Below are 24,736 nucleotides of genomic sequence, written 5' to 3' on the forward strand. Positions count from 1 at the left end.
AAAGAGCTGAAACTTTGATCTTGAAAGGGTGGCCCTAGCGGTGCCTGAGGCCTTTGAAGTGTCACATGTTCAGAATCTTCAATTTGGGGGCGCCTGGGGGGCTCAGTCGGTTGAGTGTCTGCCTTCAGCTCCGGTCGGTTGTGATGAAGCCCCGTGTGGGGCTCCTTGCTCAGCAGGGGAGTCTGCTTCTCCTTCTCCCTCTGCCCCTCCTCCCCCGCTCATGCTCTCTCTCTCTCACTCGCTCCCTCACTCTCAAATAAATAAATAAATCTTTAAAAAAAAAAAAGAATCTTCAGTTTGTTGCTATGGAGACCTTCCTCATCATTACTATATCTTAAAAAAAAAAAACAAAAATAAACCCAGCTTTATTATTTCACAATCTTATTCACTAGGCAAGTAGCATTTTAACAAAAGCCATTTGTAAGGTATGAATTAGCAATAACGGGAGCAAAGCAGACAGGAAGTCCCTGCTGTATCATGCATTATAAAAGATAGTGACCAGCCACACAGGTAAATGGACCCAGTGAGAATCCAGGGAGTGTTCGTAGCAAGCCAAAAATGCTCTGGGAGGGGAAATGAGGCTGCAACTGTCAATTGGGATGGGCTATTCATACCAAGCTGCTGAGACAAACTGCCTTTATTAGCCCCATTTTACAGATGGGGTAACTGAGGCACAAGAAACTTTAGTAACTTGCTGCAGACAAGCTTTGTAAGTGGAGGCGGAGGGACTCAGCAATGCAGTCTGGCTCCAGACCCCTTCTATAACCGTAGCCCTCTACTGTCTCTCATAAGAGGAATGGAGGCTTTCCTCACATGAAGCCCTAGTGTTCCAACCCCATGTCTGCCAGGTCTTGGTGGACTTCCTCAGTGGGTGTGGGGCCTTGACCAGGTTCCCCATGAAGCACCCCAGTTTGACCCTCTGAACCACAATTACCAAAGGTTCCTGTCAGCCTCTGGAAGCCTCAGGAGCAGCTTGGGGTGGGCTCTCTAGGAGGTGTCCCTTGGGGACTCCATAGGTCAACACTCCCTGACCAGGCCATTGGGGCTGGTGTGTCTGAGCAGTTATACTTTCAGACTCGAGGGAGGGAAGCTCCTTCTGTCAAGTTATCACACCAAGGGTTCCTAGGGACGCTCAGATATCCTGGTAACAAAAAGTTATCTATTTTACATGACCCATAATGTAATAAACAGGGCACATACCCTCTGTATGGGAGGTTCAGGATGGGCAGCAAGTGCAGTCTCATCACCAGACCTCCTAACAGAGCAAGAGTCCTGGCGAACATGGGAATGGAATGGTTGGCAGCTGCGGCCCAGCCCCCTCCCAGGCCGTTTGGGGTCCCAGAGATGGAGCCAAGGCCCAGTCACCTATCCAACCTTGGTTTAACCCCGAACCACTGTAGTTCAAAGGAGGTGGTCTTCAAAGGAGATGGCCATCTATCCGGCCTTGCTGACCTCCATTACCAACATTTTGCCAGCATCCTGCATAAGCGGTCTCCTTCCCAGCCTGACTGGGAACATTTCCAGAGCTACTGGTCCAGCTTGCCAGTAAGGGGACAAAGGACATAGGGTCTATAGACCCGCTGCCCCAGAACCTCCAGGCTGGAAGTTGCCTAGGGGATGGCTCTTCAGAATGCAGATACCTGGGCCCTACACCCCAGATAGTTGTGTTCACCAGTCCTGGGGTGGCTCAGAATTCTGCATTTTCCACAAGCTCCCCAGGTCATTCCAATGCACATTAAAATTTTTTTAAAAACCACTGGTAGAGGGCAAAGAGCATGAGAGTATCAGAATTCCCAAGTTTCAGGCCCACCTATCACAGCTGGTTGACCTGAAATAATTCACCTGTGCTCCCTTAGAGCCTCAGTGTCCTTAACTTCACAATGGGAGCAACACAGATCCTGCAAAACTCACTGGTTTGCCAAGAATTACATCAGATAACGCATGTTTTGGTAGGCTGAAAAATGCCCCCCCCCCAAAAGATGTCCATGTGCCAATCCCTGGAACCTGTAAACATCACTTTGTATGGGGACAGGGTCTCTGCAGATATGAGTAAGCTAAGGATCATGAAATGGAGAGGTTATCCCGGATTAGACCCGTGGGCCTTAAGTGCAGTCACAAGGGTCTTATAAGAGAGAGAGAGGAAGGAGATTTGACACAGAGGAGAAAACAGTGTGAAGACAGAGGCAGAGGCGGGCGTGATGCAGCCCCAGGGAACTCAGAGGATGTGTGAGGTGCCACAGAAATACTGCAGGTGCCATAGAAATATTTAATGTTGTTACGACTTAGAATATAGGTGTTAGCTGCTGCTTTTGCGTGTCACTCCCATCCACGTCCAGCAGTAAAGATGGGCTGGGCCTGGTATGGCTCCACCTGATACAAATTCCTTTCTATAAATAGCTTTTTCTAGGGCCCATGCCTTTTGAATATTTTGACTTCCAAAAGACCAAGGTACGAGTTAAACCAAAGCAAACAAGCTTCACCACAACCATATTTGAAATGTGTTTTTCTGGTCAGGTGGGATGACAAAGTGCAATGAGCAGAGTCTCGGACATGCGAAGAACAGACCACAGGTTGTTGAGTGCTGTCTTCAATGTATTTGTACGCTGCCCCAGCAAGCACGCGTTCGATGACGGTGCGCTGCTGAATCCTTAGGACCCATAAAAAGTTTAAGCCTCGGGATGCCTGGGTGGCTCAGTCAGTTAAGCATCCAACTCCTGATTTCGGCTCAGGTCATGATCTCCTGGTCGTGGGATCAAGCCCTGCATCAGGCTCTGCACTGGGTGTAGAGCCTGCTTAAGATTCTCTCTCTCCCTCTGCCTTTCCCCCACCTCTTAAAAAAAAGTTTAAGCCTCTTAGAAATAAGAACCTTGCTAATATTAGAACTTGGATACACAGAGTTCCTGTTTTTCCAGGAACTTGGGGAGCTTTTCTTAATTATCTCTAATTTACTCACATTCCTAGGAGATGATGTGCGCATTTTATTTATTTATTTTTTTAAGATTTTATTTATTTATTTGACAGAGAGAGAGAGAGAGAGACAGCGAGAGAGGGAACACAAGCAGTGGGAGTGGGAGAGGGAGAAGCAGGCTTCTCACCGAGCAGGGAGCCTGATGTGGGGCTTGACCCCAGGACCCTGGGATCATGACCTGAGTGGAAGGCAGACGCTTAACAACTGAACCACCCAAGTGCCCCGATATGCGCATTTTAAAGAGAAGAAAGCGAATGTTCTGCCAATCTGTCCCTGGTCTTGCAGGGATGGCTGCTGGCTATCCCATAGTCCCACCCGCTTGCCCCTCGGTGCTGTGCTCTGTCCTCTCCTATTGCACTACATGACCTCAGCCCCTGAATGGTGCCTCGCGGGGCATGGCCATCCCCCCCACCCCCCTGCCCTCTGCTGCGGTCCTCACTCCCACCCTCAGCCACCAGTTTGCCCAGGGGGGGGGGGCGGGGGGCGAAAACTAGTTTCCCTCTCTCCACACCCCAGGCATCACATTTGAGGTGTGTTGTCTGCACGGTCCACGCTGCCCACCTGGGCTCCTCCTCTATGATCGCCTGGCCAGGCCTGTGTTGGTGACATGAAAGGTCAAGGGTCACGCTGCCTAGTCCTGGAGCTGATGGACCAGACCACAATTGGCCACCGTCACCATGGTCCCTGCAGCACTGTTTCCTGAGCTAGCCAGGCACTGTGCTAGTCACTTGGCATACGTCCCCGCCTTTAGTCCTGGTGACCGCCCTGTGACATAGGTCCTAGTGTCCCTACATCACCGATGAGGATTCAGTGGCTCGGAAGTTTCACAACTTGTCCACAGTCACACGGGGGACGAGAGGCAGAGTGAGGAGGTGGCCGTCCAACTGTGGCCCCGGCAGTGCAGGGGGGACCACTGTCTCCTTAAATGGAAGGACGCCCATGTCAAAAGCAAAATCTGAGAAGACTCAGACCTAAATTTCCAGGGAGGAAGAGTGCAGAAGAGTAAAAATCCAAGGACGCAGACAGTCACAGAAGAGAAGAATGAGGGCATTTTTCAGTGCAGTTAACAGCTGGGGCTGGCCCTGTGGGCACAGATTCAGAAGAAACTAGAGAAAGGCCACCCCTGGTTGTAGAAAAGGAATCCCCATGACTGTTTTCTATCCTGTGTTACCAGAGTGGCCGTCACAGAATTTTTGGTTTTTAAAAATTGATTGTAATCTCAATTCTAACCTTACGGCCAGTGGGTACTAGTCAAAATATTCAGCAACCTGGACAACACGGGTAATGGCCAGTCTTTTTTTTTTTTTTTTTTAAGATTTTTTTATTTATTTATCTGAGAGAGAGAATGGGAGACAGAGAGCATTAGAGGCGGAGGATCAGAGGGAGAAGCAGACTCCCCGCCGAGCAGGGAGTCCGATGCGGGACTCGATCCCGGGACTCCAGGATCATGACCTGAGCTGAAGGCAGTCGCTTAACCAACTGAGCCACCCAGGCGCCCCGGTAATGGCCAGTCTTAACAACACTGGGCGTGAGCGAGCGCTCAGGCCATGCCCCTGACTGGCGGTCGGGCCTGCTCATGGCTTCACTGCGTTTAGAAGAAGAGGAAAGTCAAGGCTGAAAGTGCAGGGGTACTTGATGTCACATTGCACAGAGATCAGGCATCGGTTCAGAGAAGTGTCCGTGTCCGGAGAGGGGGGTGGTGCGCAGAGATGGGAGGCCAGGTTGTCGGTCAGTGACCGGCAGGGTTTCTCGAATGGGGACCGTCCCATCGGGTCTCCTGGGACTGACCGTGCTACAGGGTAAACCCCTGGGCCTCCTCCAGGAGTGACTCAGCATGTCTGGGGCTGGTGGTGCAAATCCGCGTAGTTACTGAGCCCTGTGGCTCTGTTGTCCCATAATCTCTCTCTCTCTTAGGGTCCTTCTAAGAAGAGATGAGGTGTGTAAAAGGCTTAGGGTAGCGCCCGACATGTATGAGCTTCCACACATTCCTCACTGCCACCTCCCAAACTCCCAAACCAGTGAACATGAGGTCTGGGCATATTCATCCTCCTGACATCCCTCTGAGTCTACACAGTCAGTATATGTTAGAGACAAAATCTTTGACTATTTCTCCCTCTTTATTATGGTCTCTTTTTTTCAGTCTTGTTTTAATAATTTTAAATGCATATTCTCTTGCATACACTCAGATTGTCTTATTTTAAGCTGCCTCATCATATGTGAAGTACATACAGTATAAAAAAAATTAAGGGGCGCCTGGGTGGCTCAGTCTGCCTTCGGCTCAGTCATGATCTCAGGACCCTGAGATCGAGCCCCACATCGGGCTCCCTGCTCAGCGGGGAGCCTGCTTCTCCCTCTCCCACTCCCCCTGCCCCCAGCTCTTGTGTGCACGTGCTTGCGATCTCTCCCTGTCTCTCTCAAATAAATTCTTTTAATCTTTTTTAAAAAATTAAGACTCTTAGTGAATGATGACTGCCAGTATTTATTTTACACGTGGGAAAACCAAACCATAAGAGAAGTTAAATGTCCCACTCAGAAGCCACACTGCCAATGACAGGTAGATCTGTGGCATGTCCCCTTCGAGTAGATGGACGCCTTGACACCCCAGGTTTCAGCCGTGGGGAGGGCAGTGCAGCCCGGGATCATCCTGTCAGTCAGTAAGAGCAGCAGTGAGCCCAAACTTCTCTTTAGCCTCCGTATCAGCCTACCTCTGTGTTCTAACCTTTGCAGGGCTTAAGTTCACGCAGCCGAAGGCTGACTTTATTGTTGTTTCTAGAATTCCTGAACTTATGTCTAATCAATGATCTTATGATCACACGGATTACCACTTCGCCTCTTCTGCAGAACCCCATCAATAATGCAAGCAGTGTCCTTTGGATTTATTGCTAATATCAGAATATTCACTTCCAAATAGATGTATACATTTTAGATGTTAACTTGGAAAGAAGGATCTCCTCATCTGCTTTTTTTTTTTTTTTTTTTAAAGATTTTATTTATTTATTTGACAGAGAGAGGCACAGCGAGAGAGGGAACACAAGCAGGGGGAGTGGGAGAGGGAGAAGCAGGCTTCCCGCCGAGCAGGGAGCCCGATGTGGGGCTCGATCCCAGGACCCTGAGATCATGACCTGAGCCGAAGGCAGACGCTTAACGACTGAGCCACCCAGGCACCCCCTCATCTGCTTTGTATGTAGAGATTCTATCAGTCAACAGAAAATAAATGTATATCTATTAGTGAAAGAATAATTAATGATGTTGGTGGAAGCTGCTAATTGTCATCCAGAAAAAGTTAACAGATTTTGAGTAGTTAAATAGAGAAACAGATTGGCAATTGGTAATGAATATTATGAATGCATTAACTAGATAATTTTAGAAATAATAGCATATCCTTTTAGAACCAACAAATGTTTATAAAAATTAAATAACTACATGACAGAATAATGGAGAATAGATTTTATTATAAGGGTAATCTTTTGAGTTGTTTTCAGTACTAAATTTATAACATTAAGCAAAACAACCTCTAAGACTTATGATTAATTTTTAGCAATTTAACTCTACTTAGTCTGTGATTCTTGCTTCTCTGTGGGATTCCACTGAAATTAAGTCCCTATTTAGAATTGCAAATGTGCAGCCTGGTGGCAGAAGGAATCCAGCAGCTGATAATGCTGAGCCAGACTTAACAGAACTGAACCGGCAAACTTTAAAAAATGTGCTCAAATTTTAAACAATAGGGGCGCCTGGGTGGCTCAGTCGGTTAAGTTGGTTAAGCGTCTGCCTTCGGCTCAGGTCATGATCTAAGGGTCCTGGGATCGAACCCAGTGTCAGGCTCCCACTCAGTGGGGAGTCTGCTTCTCCTTCTCCCTCTGTCCCTCCCCACCCCTGCTCCTGCTCTCTCTCTCTCTCAAATAAATAAACAAATAAAATCTTTAAAAATAAATTAATGAATAATTTTAAACAATAAAATGGAATTACATTTTTAAATCAAATTTCAGATTTGTTCCTGTTTCCCAGAATTCATTCTAAAGTGTTGAGATACGGTTTGATGTTGGCTTTGGCTGTTTCAGTGCATCTCTAACTGCCTCCCGCCTCTGTGTGTTTGGTGCAGCTCGGGGCATGGAAAGGGGCAGGAGCTTAAGAGAGTCCCCTGTCTTCACCTGTTCCATCCTCTGCTCACCTCAGCAGGGAAGGGCTGAAAAGGGCCATGGGGTCCAGTCGTGTAGTGTAGATGGGAAGGGCGAGCAGGATTTGGAACCCATAGAAGCATGGAGACTGGGTGTGCTGTGGGGAGCAGAGCCGTGTCCTGGAATGCATGGCTCCCAGATGTGTATGTCCCGTGGCTTTACTAGGGCAGGGGGCCTCAGGATGGCAAGTCCCAGAGCCCTGAGCCCGAAGGTGAAGAGCACAGTGGGTCACCTCTCACCTGTACTTCTCTCCCTCCTCCCGGGCAGTTTGTGAAGTTTGCCAACATCGAAGAGGACACCCCATCCTATCACCGGAGCTACGACTTCTTTGTGTCCCGCTTCAGTGAAATGTGCCACTCCAGCCACGATGACATGGAAATCAAGACCAAGTGAGTAGGGGAGGCCGGGGGGCCCACTCGGCTAATGGCAAAAGTGTCGACGGGTCTTACTGAGTTCCCAACGCAGAGTGCACGGTCTGACCTCATCAGCGTTTACCTCTGCTCTGACGTTGCTGGGGAGGAAAGAACATCTGGGGAGGAAAGGACACAGGTGGGCAAGTGGGCAGAGCTGGGCTCCCAGCATGTGCTTTCAAAGGAAAATCTTCTGGGGCACAAAATAGGAGCAGATGAAAGGTAATGGTCCCGGGAACCAAATTTCAGAGTCAGTGACAGCACACATATACACACATGCACACCCCTGTGCTTTTTCGTTCAGGAGTATGTGCATTTATACACCCCCAGAAACACACCCACTCACGACTATCCATCACAATATTTACCTGCCGATAAAAAGCCCAAGGCTTCACACTGGCTGATCTCTGCTGGCATCCTGACTTTGTCTCCTCCACACTCCCCCCAACTCATTCCCCTCCAGCCACACAGGCCTCCTCACTGCCCCACAAACACACCAAGGACATTCCTGCCACCGGACCTTTGCACCATCGGTTCCTGTGCCTGGAATGCTTCCTCCATAGATCTGTCTAGCTCACTTGCTCTCCCCCTGCAAGCCCTTGCTCAAATAACTGCTGGTCAACACCACCTTCTCTTAAACATCCCACACACCCACTTCTCTTCTCCCTCGCCCTGCTCCGTTTTCCCCCTATAGCACAATCCCCTTCAGACACGTTACAAAAACACGCTTATTGTTTCTTACTCATTGCCTGTGCCCCCAGCAGAATGTAAACTCTGGGAGGCCAGGAGGCATCGTTTTGTTCATTGCTGCATCTCAGGTCCTGCCGCACCGCCTGGGGACCAGTAAGCGCTCAATAAACAGTTGTGGAGTGAATGAATGAGTGAATGAATAAATGCTTTCTTTCTTTTTTTTTAAGATTTTATTTCTTTTAAGTAATCTCTATGCCTAATGTGGGGCTCAAACTCACAACCCCGAGATTAAGGGTCAAACGTTCTACCGACAGAGCCAGCCAGGTGCCAAGAGTGAATGCTTGCAGATAAATGTCTTGAATTACAGAATACGCTTTTATATTCACAGACTCAGACTTATCAGGTTCTTAAACTCACAGAAACACACTTATCAACATAGAAAGAAAACTTCTCAAATAAAATCCCAAAGATATTTACGTGAATGTATGCCAACAGAAGATAAGGCGGGACGCAGCATCAGACCGATGGAGTGGTGCGCAGGCCAGGAAGCGATGAATCGGTGTTTTGCACTGAGTCTTGTCATGGAACGATTCAGCGCAAAACGATTAGGAATGGGTCTCTGCCCACAAAGGGTGTGTTATCAACTCGGGGAGGCTATATGAAACCAGAGAATGTGTTCAAAGGAGACAAAGAAAGAAGAAGGGAAGAGAGCGGAGAGGGCAGGAGGAGTCGGAGCGAGGAGGTTTGACATGTAGCCAGCATGCCCACAGCAGCCCACCTCTCCAGCGGTTTGTTCCAGAACTCAGCCACTGGCTTTTTCCTTCATCACCCCAGTACATCACCTGCCACATTTTGTGCAACAGCGGGGTCAGGGAGCCCTGCATGTCCGGATCAACCGCTTGTCGCCACAGCTGATGGTCTGGGTTGGAGGAACTGGAAGTGAAACCCTCCGTGCCACAGGGAGCCGGTTCCCAAAGCTGTGAGCCTGTGGAACGTCCCCAGGGCAGGTCACCCTGTGAGCGGTTGGCAGTATCCAAGCCTCCCCAGGCCCCCGTTTCTTAAAAGAGTCATGGACTCTGGAAGGGTGCCACCCCGGGGCCTCCGATGCGCAGTGGGGGCCCCTGGAGGAAGGAGCCCTTGTGCTCTCCCCAGCATTGGCCCCGCCGTAGCCACCTGACTGCAGATGGGCTATAAAGAGACAGAAGGGGCTGGAGCAGTTGGGGCGTGTCCGGGAGCAGGTGCTGGGGAAGGTGCAGGACTGGAGCCAGGTGTGGCCGTAACAGGGGCTGGTCACTCAGGCAGCACTGAGCTTTCAGGGGGGAGCAGAGGGGACAGCCCTTGTGCCTCCACACACACAAACACACACAGACACACAGTACACAGTGGAGAGGAAGGCAGAGAAGCAGACACCGGCAGCGCTGTGTTGTGACATTGGGAAGTGCGGCACATGGGGAGGCGGGCGGCTGACGTTTGCTCCTGGCAACTGGGCAGGGCCATTGGCACCCACAGACAGTACTTGCCAACCCTGAAAGGAAGTCCTGCCAGGGTGACAGGTGTTTCTGGCATCAGTCATCCTTTTTCTTTCTGTCTCTCTCTTCCACAGCCTCCCTGCACCCCTTTTCCCTGAGATCCCCCTGTTCATTCACAGCCTCAGCAGAGCCCAGAGCCCCTTTCCAAGAACAACCCTTGAGTCTTGTAAATAAGTGCATGCTGGTGTGTGTGTGTGTGTGTGTGTGTGTGTGGTCCCCTTGGGTTCAGACACTCCCCAGGCCCCTTGCTCTTAGGTAGGCCTCCACTGAGCCCATGACAAGGAGCCATAAGAGAAGCAGGCCTCTCTGCAGGCCTGGTCTTTTGGCATTTATTTTGAAAGGGTCAGTCAGCTTCAGGTGTCGTGGAATAAAATGCGTATGATGTGGAAGGCATTCTGAGGAGACTGAATTAATTCACATTCACACATAAGGAAGCCCTGGGGAGGAAATGGCCCATCCATCAGGCCTGATTTCTTGCCAGCCCGGCTCTCTTGGGCAGGACATAGGTGTCCAGCGTGTTTGGGATGTATTTTTTTTGTGCATTAGGAAGTACCTTGTAACTCAGAACCAAGAGTAAGAATAGTGAGTGGGATAATATTCCAGTTACTTCGCTCTTAAGTCTGCATAGCCTCTGGCTCAGGGTCTTGACCAGGGGGCAGGATCAGAGCAAGTGAGGGCTCCCCGAGGAATCCTTGCCCCTTGTCCCGACCTCACTGGTCCTGCGCCGGGGCTTCCTGCTCTCAGGACAGTTATGGTCATCAGGTAAGGCCCAGGGGAACACCCCAGTAGCCGCACTTAAAACTAAAGCTGAAAATACAAAGGGCAACTAAACGTTCAGATTGGCTCAACTCCAATACTCATTAAAAGAATCTGAAATAGCTACAAGATGTGAGGACTTTTCTGAGGCACAGATTAGAACAGATGTTGACAGTGAGGCACCCGGTGCTGGGGCAGCTCGGTGAGGATGGGGGATGGCATTCTCCTGCAGTGTGTGCCTGGCGGTGGGCAGAGCACGGGCAGTGCTGGGAGCCTTGCATTTCTCACCTGTTTTTTTTTTTAAAAGATTTATTTATTATTTTATATAAATAATTTACCTTTTGATTCATTAATTCCCCTCATGGCCATGATTTGAAATGTTATAAAGTATTTTATCTGGTAATGTCCATCTCAGCAATATTACAGTGGCAAAAAGTTTAGAACCTAAATGGCCAATAGGGGACTAGTTGAGAAAGTTCTTATGACGGTACATCATGCATATTTATGAAGACTTAATGATAGAGGAAAATGCTTATGATAGAATGTTATGGGGAGAAAAAGCCAGAACAAGTTCTTAATTCTATGTCTTATGCACAGAAGAAAGGAAAGACACCAAAATGCCAGTAATGGGTCCCTTTGAATGGTGATCATAGGGGTAAATCTTCTTTATACTTTTCTATAATTGGCATGTATTATTTTATAATCAGAAAAAAAGTTTGAGGGGCGCCTGGGTGGCTCAGTCGTTAAGCGTCTGCCTTCAGCGCAGGTCATGGTCCCAGGGTCCTGGGATCGAGCCCCACATCGGGCTCCCTGCTCCTCGGGAAGCCTGCTTCTCCCTCTCCCACTCCCCCTGCTTGTGTCCCCTCTCTTGCTCTCTCTCTCTCTCTCTCTGTCAAATAAATAAATAAAATATTTTTTAAAAAAAGAAAAAAAGTTTGATTACAAAAAGAAAAAAAGAGACTTGGGGCTGAACTACACAGCCAATAAAGAGGCCCCTCCCGCAGGGACCCTGGGCCAGCACAGTGGGGCTGGGTGGGGTGGGGGGAGTGAAAGGGGCCTCCTCTGTGCTGTTACTTGATTTCCTGGTTTCTCAGCCAGCTTAGCCCCAGCTGAGACCTCTCTGTGCCCAGAGTCTGGCAGCTCTGTGTCTCTCCTTCCAGATCCCCCCTCCCCTCCCTGCTGTAACTTGCTCATAGCCCTGAATTCTGCTTCATCAGTTCTTGGCAGTACTTTGAGCCCTTATATCTTGGGCTCAAGCTGGAATAAACCCAGCGGGGTACTAAAGAGGAGGAGCCTGGGGCAACTGGCAGCATAGGGATGAAGCCCGTGTGGTACCAGGCAAGGGCAGTATGGCAATCTCCAGGATAGGCCAGAGGTCGTGGCTTCCTGGGCTCACGTCCACCCGCACAGGAAGCCAGCTGGCCAGGAGGCTGAGTCACATGAAGGATAGAAGGTGGGCTCCCTTCTGCCTTTGGATGGACGAATGCATCCCCAGTCCCCACACCGTGCTCCTCCCCTTGCCACAGAAGCTGGGCTTCTCAGGGCCGGAGGATTTCATGGCTCCATTGTTGCCCTTTTTCTTCCAGAATCAGAATGTCAGGCATCAAAGGTCTGCAAGGGGTGGTGAGGAAGACGGTGAACGATGAATTGCAAGCCAATATCTGGGACCCACAGCACATGGACAAAATTGTCCCGTCGCTGCTTTTCAATCTGCAGCACATAGAGGAGGCAGAGAGGTAAGCAGGAGCTCGGCAAGCAGACGAGGCTGGAGCTCGGGCCATGGACCACCCTCCCAGGCTGCCTTTGCCATCTGCTTGGGAACCACAGGGTTTGGGCTGGCTGGTAAAGCCTAACCAAAAGGCCAGGGATCTTGGTGTTTGTGGCTTGTTCGGCAATGAGTCCAAATCCAGCTCCCTAGGAGCCTTGGGTCTGGCCTTCTGCCAGCCTGCTGCACCCCCTAAGGTCTGCGTTCATGAAGGAAGGACAGTAACCGTGCTGGGCTCCCTGGGGGTAAGTGTGCACTGGTAAGAACACAAAGAACCAAGAGTCGGGTTACCTCTGTCTCTCTGAAAGCAGCAGGCCAAGGAGGTTTTAAAGTGCCTTTCATGGCTCCAGTTAACTGAGGACTTTCCCTTCCTGCCTCACTTCCTAATGGTATTTCAGGTCCTTAAAACCTGCTTGACCAGCCAGCAGCCCCTGGACCCAAGTTGCAGATAGTGGGTTTTAATCGGGAGTCCTCAGACAGGGGTTTCAGTCTCTCCCTGCCCCTCGCTCTTCCCATCTGTAAAACGGGATGCAGGGAAAAACTCATGTTGCTGTCCATCTGGGCTGTGCGTGGCGCTGGGTGAGAGAATAGCAGGTTCCCCCCTCCCTCTGACTCCTTTGAGCCTGTGGAGCAGGGGACAAGCGTGGGAAATAAGTGTTCCCTCTGGTGGCTGTTCCTGGAACTGCACCTCCCTGACCCGCTTCGCCTGTGGTCCCTGGTGGTCTCCGCCCCCCGACACCTGAGGTTCCTTTGTCCAGATCCGGGCCCAGCCCCTGTGACTTAGGTACCACTGAGTCACACCTGAGCCAACCGCCATGGTTTCTTTTTCCTCTCCCTCCTTCTCTCTCCCACTTTCTTTTGTTTTCTCTATTACTCTGCCTCCCTCTCTTCACACCCCATCTTTTTCCTTCCCAGGCTTTGAGGCAAGGAGACACTCTGGTCTGTGCCTCCCCAGGCCCATGATGTGCAGGCTATCTGTCCTTCCCGCGGGGGCACGTGTCCTCGAGGATTTCCGGAAAGAGAATTTGACCCCTTCTCCCATGATCTTCCTCCACCCTGGGCTCCTTTACCCTGTTTCATCTCTGACAGCCACGATACCTCCCACATTATCTCGTGCAGCCCACACCAAATTCCTGCCTGTCGTGGCGCACCACTTGCAAGGATGCAGTGCAGAAACACGGGCTGCCGGGGCGCCTGGGTGGCTCAGTCCGTTAAGCGCCTGCCTTTGGCTCAGGTCATGATCCCAGGGTCCTGGGATCGAGCCCCAACCCCTGCTCAGTGGGGAGTCTGCTTCTCCCTCTCCCACTCCCCCTGCTTATGCCTGCTCTCTCTCTCTAATAAATAAATAAAATATTTAAAAAAAAAAAGAAAAAAGGAATTTTTTCTGCACAAAGACTGACTCCTGCTTTGCTGGCCATCCCTTGCCCACCCACGTGCTGCTTGTTTCCACAGCCGCTCTCCCTCGCCCCTCCAAGCACCAGAGAAGGAGAAAGAGAACCCAGCAGAGCTGGCCGAGAGGTGCCTTCGGGAACTGCTGGGCCGGGCCGCCTTCGGCAACATCAAAAATGCCATCAAGCCTGTTCTCATGTGAGTCCCCCCCACCCCCCTGCGCCCCAGCCCTCAGAGAACTGTTTCAGGTCCTGGCATCTTGCTGACTCGCGGAGAGGGGAAAGAGGTGTTATGGTAGCAGTGCTGTGTGCAAGACGGTCCCTTGTGTGTGCCCGTGTGACAGCAGAAGTTACCACACAGTGGCCGAGCGCGGTGTTGGGGAGAGGTGCTGGTAGGAGTTTCCCGGAAACTGGAGGAAGGTGCCCGGCTTCACTCCTGAGTCCACAGCTGCGGAACTCTGTTCTTGGCTTCCCTCCAGCTCCCGCACCGGGACTGCCCCCGGGTCCCTCATCTCCTTCCCTCACTGCCACCTGGAAGCCCTTCCCCACCTGGGAGCTCTGCCAGGGGCTAGGTCTCTGGCAGGTCCCTCTCCCCGCAAGCTTGTCTCTCCTCCCTACCATCACTTTGCCTTTCCTAGCCATCCCCCCGTGTTTTCTCCCTCACAGCCACCTGGATAACCATTCTCTTTGGGAACCCAAGGTGTTCGCCATCCGTTGCTTTAAAATCATCATGTACTCAATTCAGGTATGGCGGCTCCCGGTGCAGCTTGTCCCCCTGGCCGAGGGCACCTCTGGGAGCAGGCCGGTGCACTAAAGGAGAAAGCCGGCCGTCCTCTGTGACTTCCCCCAAGCCCCCAGTTGTCCCGACATGCTGCTTCATCTAGCTGTGAGGAAGGGCAGGTTTTAGTTTTATTTCGGGTACAGCACAGATCAATACTTTATAAAATACAATTAAAAAGAATCCTTAGAGAAAGTAAATGAAAAACTCATGCAAAACACAAGCCCACAGACCACACTCGGCTGCCACAGCCTCGAGACGTTGCTTACTAAGCACTTCCTCCGGATGTCTGTACTATCCCAGTGTAATCGGGCTACTGGACTAAACCCGGTGGCCTGTTGTGGCCCTTATCAGTATGACGTGGGACCCAGGAACAATGAAAAGAAAGACAGTATTTTCAAAATTGACTTTTGACCCATTTGAGGTGGAAGGGCCCAGGGCAACTCTGGAAATCGAGGTCGTCCCTGGGATGGGGCTCTGCTCGTGTGGGACCAAGGGGGGGGGACTGAGGAGAAGGAACCGGGGTACGTGGGCACCACCTCCAGTGGCCAGCGGCCTCAGGACCTCACTTTGGTCCACGCTGGCCTTTGGGTCCCAGTGGAGGGCTGCCCTGGCGCAGAGGCCGTGTGGGGGTTGCTGTTTGGGGCCAGCACGTCTTCCTCCCCCCAGCCGCAGCACTCCCACCTGGTTATCCAGCAGCTCCTGAGCCACCTGGATGCCAACAGCCGCAGCGCGGCCACGGTGCGCGCGGGCATCGTGGAGGTCCTGTCGGAAGCTGCGGTCATTGCCGCCACCGGCTCTGTCGGTAAGGGGGCCCTGAGTGACAGCGTGGGGGCCCGGAAGCCCCCGAGGACAAAGCCCTGCCCTCGGCGGGAGGTTGCCTCCCCTGCCAGAAAAGGGCAAGGGAGCGCAGGGAGGGGGCAGAGGAAGCCCCTGGCTGGAATGCAAGACAGGGGAGAATGGGGGGGGTGTCAGGCCTGGATTTCGGGTCTCCCCCCCTCCCCACACCCCACCCCCGCTGCGCTCAGGGCCCACGGTGCTGGAGATGTTCAACACTCTGCTGAGGCAGCTGCGGCTCAGCATCGACTACGCCCTGACCGGGAGCTACGACGGGGCCATCAGCCTGGGCACCAAGATCATCAAGGAGCACGAAGAGCGCATGTTCCAGGAGGCTGTCATCAAGACCATAGGTGGGACCCGGGGCGGGGCCTGGGGGGGCGGGGCCCGGTGGTGGGGCGGGGCCGGGCGCAGCCGGGTCCGTCCGGGTTGGGTGGGGCAGGGGGCGACCTCCACCAGGACAGCGCCCGGGCGCTGTAAGGTCACCCGCTCGGACTGTGTTACTCGCGGACGCTGGAGGAAATGGATTCAGTCCACGGCGCGCACAGCTCTCGGACTGGCCTGGGTCGGGCCTGACGGAGAGCGCAGAACGACGTCCGTGGGTTTCTCAGGCTGGACGTCGGATCAGAGGCTGAGAGCGTTGAACTCCTTCCGCACCCCAGCCTCCATCAGGCCTGTCTGATGCTTCCACGCTGGAGCGATGGGGGCGGGTGGAGCGAGGAAGAGGAGAGGCAGGAGGGAGGAAAGGGAGAAAAGGCCGTGGATGCGCACCTGGATGCGGACGGGGGGAACCGGACCGCCACCTCTCCAGCTTGCAGAGCTCTTCACTTCAGAGCCTTCCTGGCTTAGCACCACTGGCGCTCCCCTCTCCTTCCCAGAGGCGCTAACCGCAGCCTGCGGGATGCCAAGTGAAGCCACCGGAGCGGGAGGAGGCCTCTGGCGTCGTCTAGGTTTTCCCTCTCCGTCTTAATTGTCTCCCTAGAGACGCAGCCCGCACTCTGGGCAGCAGTTTGCTCAGTTGCGAGGCCGAGCGGAGCCCCTGGCAGCTGGCAGCCTCACCTGGGCCACCCCTGTCCCCCATCTCTTTCTTGCAGGCTCCTTTGCCAGCACGTTGCCCACTTACCAGCGCTCCGAGGTGATCCTCTTCATCATGAGCAAGGTCCCACTGCCTTCCCTGCATCATCCCATGGAGACAGGCAAGACAGGGTAAGCCTACCAGCCCTGCTCCCCTTTTTCCTTTATCGGCCAAAATTCCACGCCAGCTTCCCTTCCCGTGTTTTCTCGAGGACTCATTTCTCCACTTTAATTTCCCTGGTCCTGCCCTCACTTTTCTTCTACTCTCAAGTCCCTCAGCAGCCTTTAGTGGGGGCCTTGGATCCCACAACAATTCCTCAGGGTGCCCCACCAATAACTACCTCCCACCTTTGGGGCAAGCCATTAATTCTCTGGTCTGCTTCCTGGCTCTGGAAGTCAACTGCCCTAGGTAACAAGCCTCATGGAGAATCTAATCACAAAGGGAACTGGGCAGGCAAGCATGGGGTCTCTGCCCACATCACCATCCTGGTGAGTATTTGTGTCTCTGGTCTACAGAGAGAACAGGAACCGGCTGACCCAGATTATGCTGCTGAAATCCCTCCTTCAGGTGAGCCTCTCCTGTCCCCAGTCCTGCTCTGCCTCTACAGGAGGCAGCTCCTTCCAAGGGACCAAGAGAAGGCTACCACATACAGTTGTGCAGGTTGCACACTGCACAAATAGCCCCAGCTGAAGGGTGACTAGGGGGCTGAAATCCACCCTGTGTTACACTCACTAGCAGTCTGGGCATCCACAGAGCTGGATCACCCAGAGCAGGCAGGACACTGTTCCTAATTTTCACAACGGTTCCTTATCAGCTACTGATAGCCTTGTCACTCAAACATTATCTCTGAATTGGGATGGCATCTTTGGTTCCTGCTTTTTTTCCCCCTTCCAAGTACCTCCCTAGGTCCCTTCCACCTGTTTCCCCCTCAGCACTTGTGCCCACCCCAGCCTCTATCTCTCCCTTCATTGGTGTTTTACATTCCTCTTCTCTCCATCTTTGCAGCCATCACTGGAGTCCAGATTCATTATCCTCAAATGCCATCTCATGACCAACTTGTTAAAATCTATACGGACTCCCATGGGTCTGAGTGGGGTCCTGGAATCTACTTGTAACAGGCTCCCCAGGGATTCTTACGCACAGCCCTGCCTAAGCTCCGGACATCTCACAACTAGATTCCCCTCATGGTTGCCCTTATTGTCATCTGTCCTCACCAATCATACATACAACCACAAGAAGAATTTTCTAGAAATGCTGCTCCCCACATGTTGCTCCTTTTCAAATAGTAGGTGTCAGTGTAGAATGGATGTGCCTCCAGATTTCAAACTTCTCAGACTAACGGTGGGAGATCCCCAGGCCCCTTCCCCTCCCTGACTCCCCATCTCAGCCCTCAGCCCCAGTCTCTGTTCCAGCCATGCTGATCTGCACACCCCACTTACTCCCATTCACGCCTTGCCTCCCCTCTCCCGAGCCCACGCCGTTCATGTCCCTGTGTTTTTATGAAGGCTTTTCATGCTGGTACTGCCCACATTTGGTGACCTCCTTGGTCTGTGTACTCCTGCCATTTCTGCTGAGTTTACCCTCACTGTACCCAGCTCCTTATCAAGGTGACAGTTTGGGGGGCGCTCACATTTCCCTTCAGCTGATGTTTACTATTGATGCCACCAGGCTTTGCTAGATCCCCTAGGGCTTGCTGAATCATCAAAGGCATTGTTTTGCAATATGGACTTAACAATTAATATTTTGCTGCTTTTGGGGTTTTTTTTGTTTTTTTATTTAAATTCAATTAATTAACATATAGTATATTATTAGTTTCAGAGGTAGAGTTCAGTGATTCATCAGTCTTATATAACACCCAGTGCTCATTACATCACATGCCCTCCTTAATGTCCATCACCCTGTTACCCCATCCTCCCACCCCACTCCCCTCCAGCAACCCTCAGTTTGTTTCCTGTGATTAAGAGTCTCTTAAGGTTTGTCTCCCTCTCTCATTTCACCTTGTTTTATTTTTCCCTCTCTTCCCCTATGATTTTCTGTTTTGTTTCTTAAATTCCACATATGAGTGAGATCATATGATAATGGTCTTTCTCTGATGAACTCATTTTGCTTAGCATAATACCCTCTAGTTCCACCCACGTCATTGCCAATGGCAAGATTTTTTTGGTGGCTGAGTAATATTCCACTGTATATATATATGACATCTTCTTTATCCATTCACCTGTCGATGGACATCTGGGCTCTTTCCATAGTTTGGCTATTGTGGACATTGCTGCTATAAACTTTGGGGTTGTTTTGCTGCTTCTGTATGCTTTAACAACATCGTGGATGCTGGGTCTACTGACGCCCACTGGCTTTAATCCGAAGACCCCCAGTGTGAGCACCTAGAAGAGATGTCACGAAACGGGTGTTGCATGTGCGTGCGTTGTGGCTCCTCAGCCCAGCCGTAAGCTCTTGCACTGTCCCTCCATCTCTGTGTGACTGTCCGTGCCCTTAATGCAGCGTTGTGTTCGTGGTGAGTGTTCATCAGCTGGGCCCTGACGGCCCGAACGTTAGGTTCAGAGGCTCCCTGGCTCCTCCTACCCTCTAGTGCTTACCCCTTGCTTGCTTTTAACAACCTAAAACTCGTCCAGGTGGTTGTTGGCATGTTCAGAAAAGGTGCCTCAGGCGTCCAGGGCCTCGGGTGGAGGACAAGGGAGCTGGGCTGGGAGATGTTGAGAGAGGTTGGGTGCGTTAGACCCCAGGTCCGCCGGCGGCTGTCCATCTCCTCACCGCACTGAGAGCACCAGCCTTCCTAAACTCGGCCATGCTGGGCTCCCTCACAGGTATCCACAGGTTTCCAGTGCAACAACATGATGTCAGCCCTGCCCAGCAACTTCCTGGACCGCCTTCTCTCCACCGCTCTCATGGAGGATGCAGAGATCCGCCTCTTCGTTCTAGAGATTCTCATCAGTTTCATTGATCGTCATGGCAACCGCCACAAGTTCTCTACCATCAGGTGAACTTGGGGTCTCCCCTCCAGTTGGTGTGTGAAGGGGGAGAAGACTGCCGGTAGGTCTCACCCCCAGGTGAGAGGACAATTCCCATTAGTCAGTGGGAACTACCAAGAGCTGATCACGGACATTGACCCTGGGGTCCTGTGGGGGCAGGAGAGATGGAAAGGCGTTTTTCCCAGGGAGCCAGGGGGTGGATTGGAGATGGGGGAGATGAAGAGCAGGTACTAAAGGGAGTTAGCGGGTGGGGAGGAGGGAGGGGGCTGCAGGTTTGTCAGTAAAGACTGGGGGGAAGGGGAAGGGAGGAAGAGAATAATCTGGATCAGTATTTAAGAAAAAGGGACAAGAAAAAGTGGGCAGGACAGAGCGGTTGAGAGCTTGAGGAAAGTGGAGATTGGGCTAAGAACCAGTGCAGGGGGTGGGAGGCTGGGACCCAACTAACAATGTTGGGATAAAGCCCAGTGACACCGCCTGGGCTCTGATTGGCCTTGCACAGGGCTAAGGTGGCCTCTCGTGTCCCTTCCCAGTACCCTCAGTGACATCTCTGTCCTGAAGCTGAAAGTGGACAAGTGCTCCCGACAGGACACCGTCTTCATGAAGAAGGTTAGCCAGTGTGACCTTAAGCCCCAGCGAACCCCAGGTGGGCCGGGCTCTGTGGACCCCCACCTCCCAGCCCCCCAGTCAGGGCTGACCCCTGTGCCCAGGCCTGCTCTCTCCCTCTTTGAGCACGCTTAGCCGGGATGACCAGCCGACCCCTCAGGGGTGGTGGGGCCAAGCCCCCAGGGTCACACTCAACACCGAGGCCAGAGTCAGGAGCACTGCTGCTGAGCCTGGCCCGGGCTGGGCTACAGGCTGTGTTCTCCCAAACCCAGCTGGGTTTGGGCAGCAGCTTCTGTTGCTGGTTTCACTGCGTCCACCCTTCTCTAAACGTGTCCTGCACGTTTGCTTCCACTGGGGTCTGCTTTAAAGGCATCCTCTCCCTGGCGTGCCCGGCTGGCTCAGTGGGATCAGCGTGCGACTCAGGATCTCGGGGTCATGAGTTTGAGCTCCACGTTGGGTGTAGAGATTACTTAAATAAATAAAACTTAAAAAAGAGAGAGAGAGAAGACTCCCTCTCCCTGAGGGTGGAGGGGGGTATACACAGCTACTGCACCACCCACAGAGTGGTCTTCCTCCCGTTCTCCTTGCCCCTCCCGCCTTCACCCCCCCCCGTGGCCTTGCCCCCCTTCCCCCATGCCCAGCACTCCCAGCAGCTCTACAGACACATCTACCTGAGCTGTAAGGAGGAGACGAACATACAGAGGCACTACGAGGCGCTCTACAGCTTGCTGGCTCTCGTCAGCATTGAGCTGGCCAATGAGGAGGTGGTGGTGGACCTCATCCGCCTGGTGCTGGCCGTTCAGGTGGGGCCGGGTGTGGGCAGCATGTGGGGGGTGGAATCGGGGCAGGGGAGCAGGTGGGCTGGGCACTAACGAGACCACCGATGACGAGTGGCTGCTCAGCAACTGTCTCAGAGCCTGGGAATGCGGCACCCTTGGCTCCCCATTCCTCCAGGGACCACAAACCATGGTTCTGTTTGGGGAACCACCCAAGAATGCTTCATTCATGGCTGTAGCCCATACTCAGGCCAAAGGAGACCCAGGGAACAGGATCTTTCAAAAACACCCTTTAGTCCCTAGTATGACTCCAAGGAATACCAAGAGGGTGCTCATAAACCCTGAGTGATCCCAAAACACACTTTGTCTGTAGATCGTCTGGTTCCCAAGACTGGCTGTGCCTCAGAATTACCCCAAGCACTTATGAAAACTACATATTCCCATATGAAAAATTACGTATTCCCATGCGTGGGGACCTGGAGATTCAACAAGCCTCTGTCATGACTCTTAGAAAGCCAGTGTTCACTAGATAGGGCTTCAGACTTCTAGAGTCCTTCTGGGTGGAAGTGTACTCTCAAGGATGCTGGGGATTGGGGTGGGTCCTTCAGACCTCAAAAGACCGGCGTCTCCAGGGTCCTGAAGCTAGGTAGCTTCAGATCCTACTTAGGAGCAGGAATGATGGCAAACCTGGGAATTCGGTGGTGGAGAATCTTAGGCCACCCGTGCTAAATCTTGCAAGGCCAACCCAGCAGCTATGATTGTCTTCACTCTAGAATTTGAGGTTCCTCTGTATCCCCATCCCTAGTAACTGTCGCAACTCTTTCAACTTAACATGTGGACCCAGTTTAGCAAACCTGTCCCGTCCCCCAAGAATCATTCAAGGCCTATATTCAAGGACACAGCATCCTAGAGGTAGGATTAATGATGAGGGTTTGGACAGTCAAGGTCACCAAAGCTGGAACTGCATAGTGGAGAATGAGGTCATCACCCCTCTACTCAAGCACTTACGAGCTCCCAGCTCATGGATTGTTCTTGGGATGATTCACTTCCGCTTTCCCGAGGATGACTTATGTCTCCCAGGAAGTTATGGGACAAATGCTGAAAAAGGCTTAGTCTAAAGAGATGGGCCCTCTCTACAGAAGGTTGGGAGAGGTTGGGCGGGGGTCGGGGCACCGATATAATTTGTCAGTTGGAAAACTCCAAGGCCTCTCTTTGTTGCCACAGGACGTGGCCCAGGTCAATGAAGAGAACCTGCCTGTGTATAACCGCTGTGCCCTCTACGCTCTGGGCGCAGCCTACCTGAACCTCATCAGCCAGCTCACAGCAGTCCCTGCCTTCTGCCAGCACACCCATGAGGTTGGTGTCCTCGCCGCCCTGAGCGCTCAGGAGGCCCTCGGCTCTGGGTTTCCCCAGAACAACTTGTCCTTCGTTGCGCGAGCCCCGTGCCTAGTCTAGGCATTGAGGAAGGGTTGACGGAACAGTGAGGGACAGTGGGAAGTTACTAGAAGCAGCATTTCGTGCTGCGTGACACCGCATAGCACGGGGGGGCTGGCCACAGGCAGGAACCTGGGCCCCTTCCTCCCCTGCGACCTGCCCACCCTCCTCCCCACCCCCCTGCGCCGCCCCCGCTCCCAGAAGCCCGGCTACACACGCCTCTCTTGTCATTTGGGACTAACGCTCCTTTTTTTTAAAAAAGGTTTTTATTACAAAAGTTTTCAGATATCACCAAAGCAGTGTGAGGAGAACAATGAACATCCGTATATCCATCATGCAGATGAAACAGGAAGGTGTTCCCACGTTTGCTTTATCTCGTTTTCCCTTTGTCTTATTTCAAAGCAAATCTCAGCTATCCTATCATTTTATCCCTACGGGTATCAGTGTTGTGCGTGAAAAATACGGACACCTTCCTACATAATCATTCTGCTATTAACATGCCTAATTAAGTTATCAACAATGCCTCGGTATTATCTAATACCCAGTTTATAATCAAATGTTCTCAGTTGTCCCCAAAAGACATTTTAAAACATACTGAAGTATTTATAGGTGGAATGATATAATGTCTAGGATTAACTTTAAAATAAGCAAAATGAACTAAAATGAGAAACCTCGGGTCTCAGCTGGCTTGGGGTGCTGGGGGACAGGGGGAGGGTGCCGTGTCACTGTGCCCCCCAGCATGGGCCAGTAGGGGGCGCAGGAAGGCCATATGCCCAGACATCCTGTTGGCTCGCTCACTCCTGGCCGCACTTGCACCCTCCCGCCTCTCACCGTCTCGCAGACTTTCACTTTTCCTGTCAAAAATCTGCCAAGGGGGGGCGCCTGGGTGGCTCAGTTGGTTAAGCGACTGCCTTCGGCTCGGGTCATGATCCTGGAGTCCCTGGATCGAGTCCCGCATCGGGCTCCCTGCTCAGCGGGGAGTCTGCTTCTCCCTCTGACCCTCCTCCCTCTCATGCTCTCTGTCTCTTATTGTCTCTCTCGCAAATAAATAAAATCTTAAAAAAAAAAAAAAATCTGCCAAGGGTACTGAGGGGACCTCCGCCTGTGACTGGCCATCAGGATGTTTTTCATGCACCTGGGTTGGGGGGATGGTGTGATCTATACTCTCTTTTCCATGTTTACATAGAAAATAGGAATAGGGCACAGGAGCAAGAAGCTGCCGTCTCCTGGGGGCTAAGTCCCCTGCCTTTGGAGGACACCTGATGCATACCTGTCACTGGGGATGGCCTGAGCGGCCCGCCTGGGCTTCTCGGGCTGCTGTGAGGGTTGATCCGAGTTTCTCCCTTAGAAGCCAAGCTGCAGGGTGCTCTGCCCAGGAGTCTGTGGGAGGAAGGAACTGCCTGCAGGGGAGGGGAGAGCCATCGTCTGCCTGCTCGGAGCTCCTCCCCCCTGTCGACCCCAGCCCTTACTTATGTGGTTCCTCCCAACTCCAGGTGATAGAGACCAGGAAGAAGGAGGCTCCATACATGCTCCCTGAGGATGTGTTTGTGGAGAGGCCCAGGTAAGAAGCACACTTGGGACGTGGTCAGGGACGCCCCAGGCAGCTGTGTGAGAAGGTGGGGGCAGTCTGAATCCAGGGGCTGAGGCCTTATGGGCTCAAGGGCCACAAGTGGACGCTGCCTGCGGCCCAGATGTCCTGGGTCAACTGACCTTCGTCATGGGGCCATAATCCACGCCTTGAGCCATGTCAGTACATTGTGCTATAGAGTATGTGACGTGACCTCCGGGAGCTTTGGCCAAGCCCATGGGCCGTGCATTCGGGAGGCGTCGTTCCTGCAAGACACTGGATCCATCCAGGTGGCATCCTTGGACTGCAGTCTGTGTCACGTCAGCCTCAGAGGAACTCAAGGAAAATACTGTGAAAAAAAAAATGTCCAACAATAGGGGGTAGCTTCATAAACGATGGCCTTTCCACCACGGCGGTTTGGAAGAAGAGTTCATGCGAAATACGCACTGTGCCGTCGGTAGATAAAATCGATCACAGAACAGGAATTCAGGGGGTGCGGTGATGTGTGTGTGTGTGTGTGCGTGCACGCACATAGATGTCAGTGACCCAAGGATTCTGCACAAAGTGTAAAGATGTTGTCTCTGGAAAGTGAGACCATGGTGATTTTCTTTTCCTTCTGCTTCTCTGTCATTTTGTAGGATGAGTGTTCCTTTTATAATAAAGAAAGTCATTAGGAAATTCCTCTGGTTGCCCCTTTCCTTCTGTGTCTTCCAGGTTGTCCCAGAATCTTGACGGAGTAGTGATTGAGTTCCTCTTCCGCCAGAGCAAGATCAGCGAAGTCCTGGGGGGCAGCGGCTACAATTCCGACAGGCTCTGCCTGCCCTACATCCCTCAGCTGACAGGTAGGCGCTCTGTGGGAGCACTTCCGAGCCTGCCTTGGCTCTTCCTCACCAGGACAGGGCCTGAGTGTCAGGGACTTGTGTGCCCCTGGCGTGTCCCACAGGAGTGGACAAACGCGGTGGAAATCTGTGGTGAGAGCCTCTTGGTTCCCCCCACCT

General features: G+C 52.3%; 1 protein-coding gene across 4 annotated transcripts in view; it reads left to right on the forward strand.

Annotated features, from left to right (window-relative positions):
• EFR3B (EFR3 homolog B) overlaps nt 1-24,736 on the forward strand; it is an 86,942-nt gene that overhangs the window by 53,169 nt on the left and 9,037 nt on the right. For 2 of the 4 annotated variants that reach the window (XM_064571945.1, XM_045884205.3), the window contains 14 exons: nt 7,411-7,532; nt 12,115-12,264; nt 13,746-13,880; nt 14,348-14,426; nt 15,129-15,264; nt 15,488-15,649; nt 16,391-16,502; nt 16,887-16,938; nt 19,194-19,366; nt 19,889-19,964; nt 20,603-20,764; nt 21,962-22,093; nt 23,665-23,732; nt 24,453-24,580. In XM_064571945.1, the coding sequence (XP_064428015.1) occupies nt 7,411-7,532; nt 12,115-12,264; nt 13,746-13,880; nt 14,348-14,426; nt 15,129-15,264; nt 15,488-15,649; nt 16,391-16,502; nt 16,887-16,938; nt 19,194-19,366; nt 19,889-19,964; nt 20,603-20,764; nt 21,962-22,093; nt 23,665-23,732; nt 24,453-24,580 (1,687 nt within the window). The remainder of the gene's footprint in view (nt 1-7,410; nt 7,533-12,114; nt 12,265-13,745; nt 13,881-14,347; nt 14,427-15,128; nt 15,265-15,487; nt 15,650-16,390; nt 16,503-16,886; nt 16,939-19,193; nt 19,367-19,888; nt 19,965-20,602; nt 20,765-21,961; nt 22,094-23,664; nt 23,733-24,452; nt 24,581-24,736) is intronic. The other 2 variants (XM_045884206.3, XM_045884208.3) reach the window with 2 other exon arrangements.

Source organism: Mirounga angustirostris, unplaced genomic scaffold, assembly GCF_029215605.1.
Source record: "Mirounga angustirostris isolate CCGP_5_RB_7025 unplaced genomic scaffold, mMirAng1.0.hap1 SCAF_10, whole genome shotgun sequence".
Lineage (NCBI taxonomy): Eukaryota > Metazoa > Chordata > Mammalia > Carnivora > Phocidae > Mirounga > Mirounga angustirostris.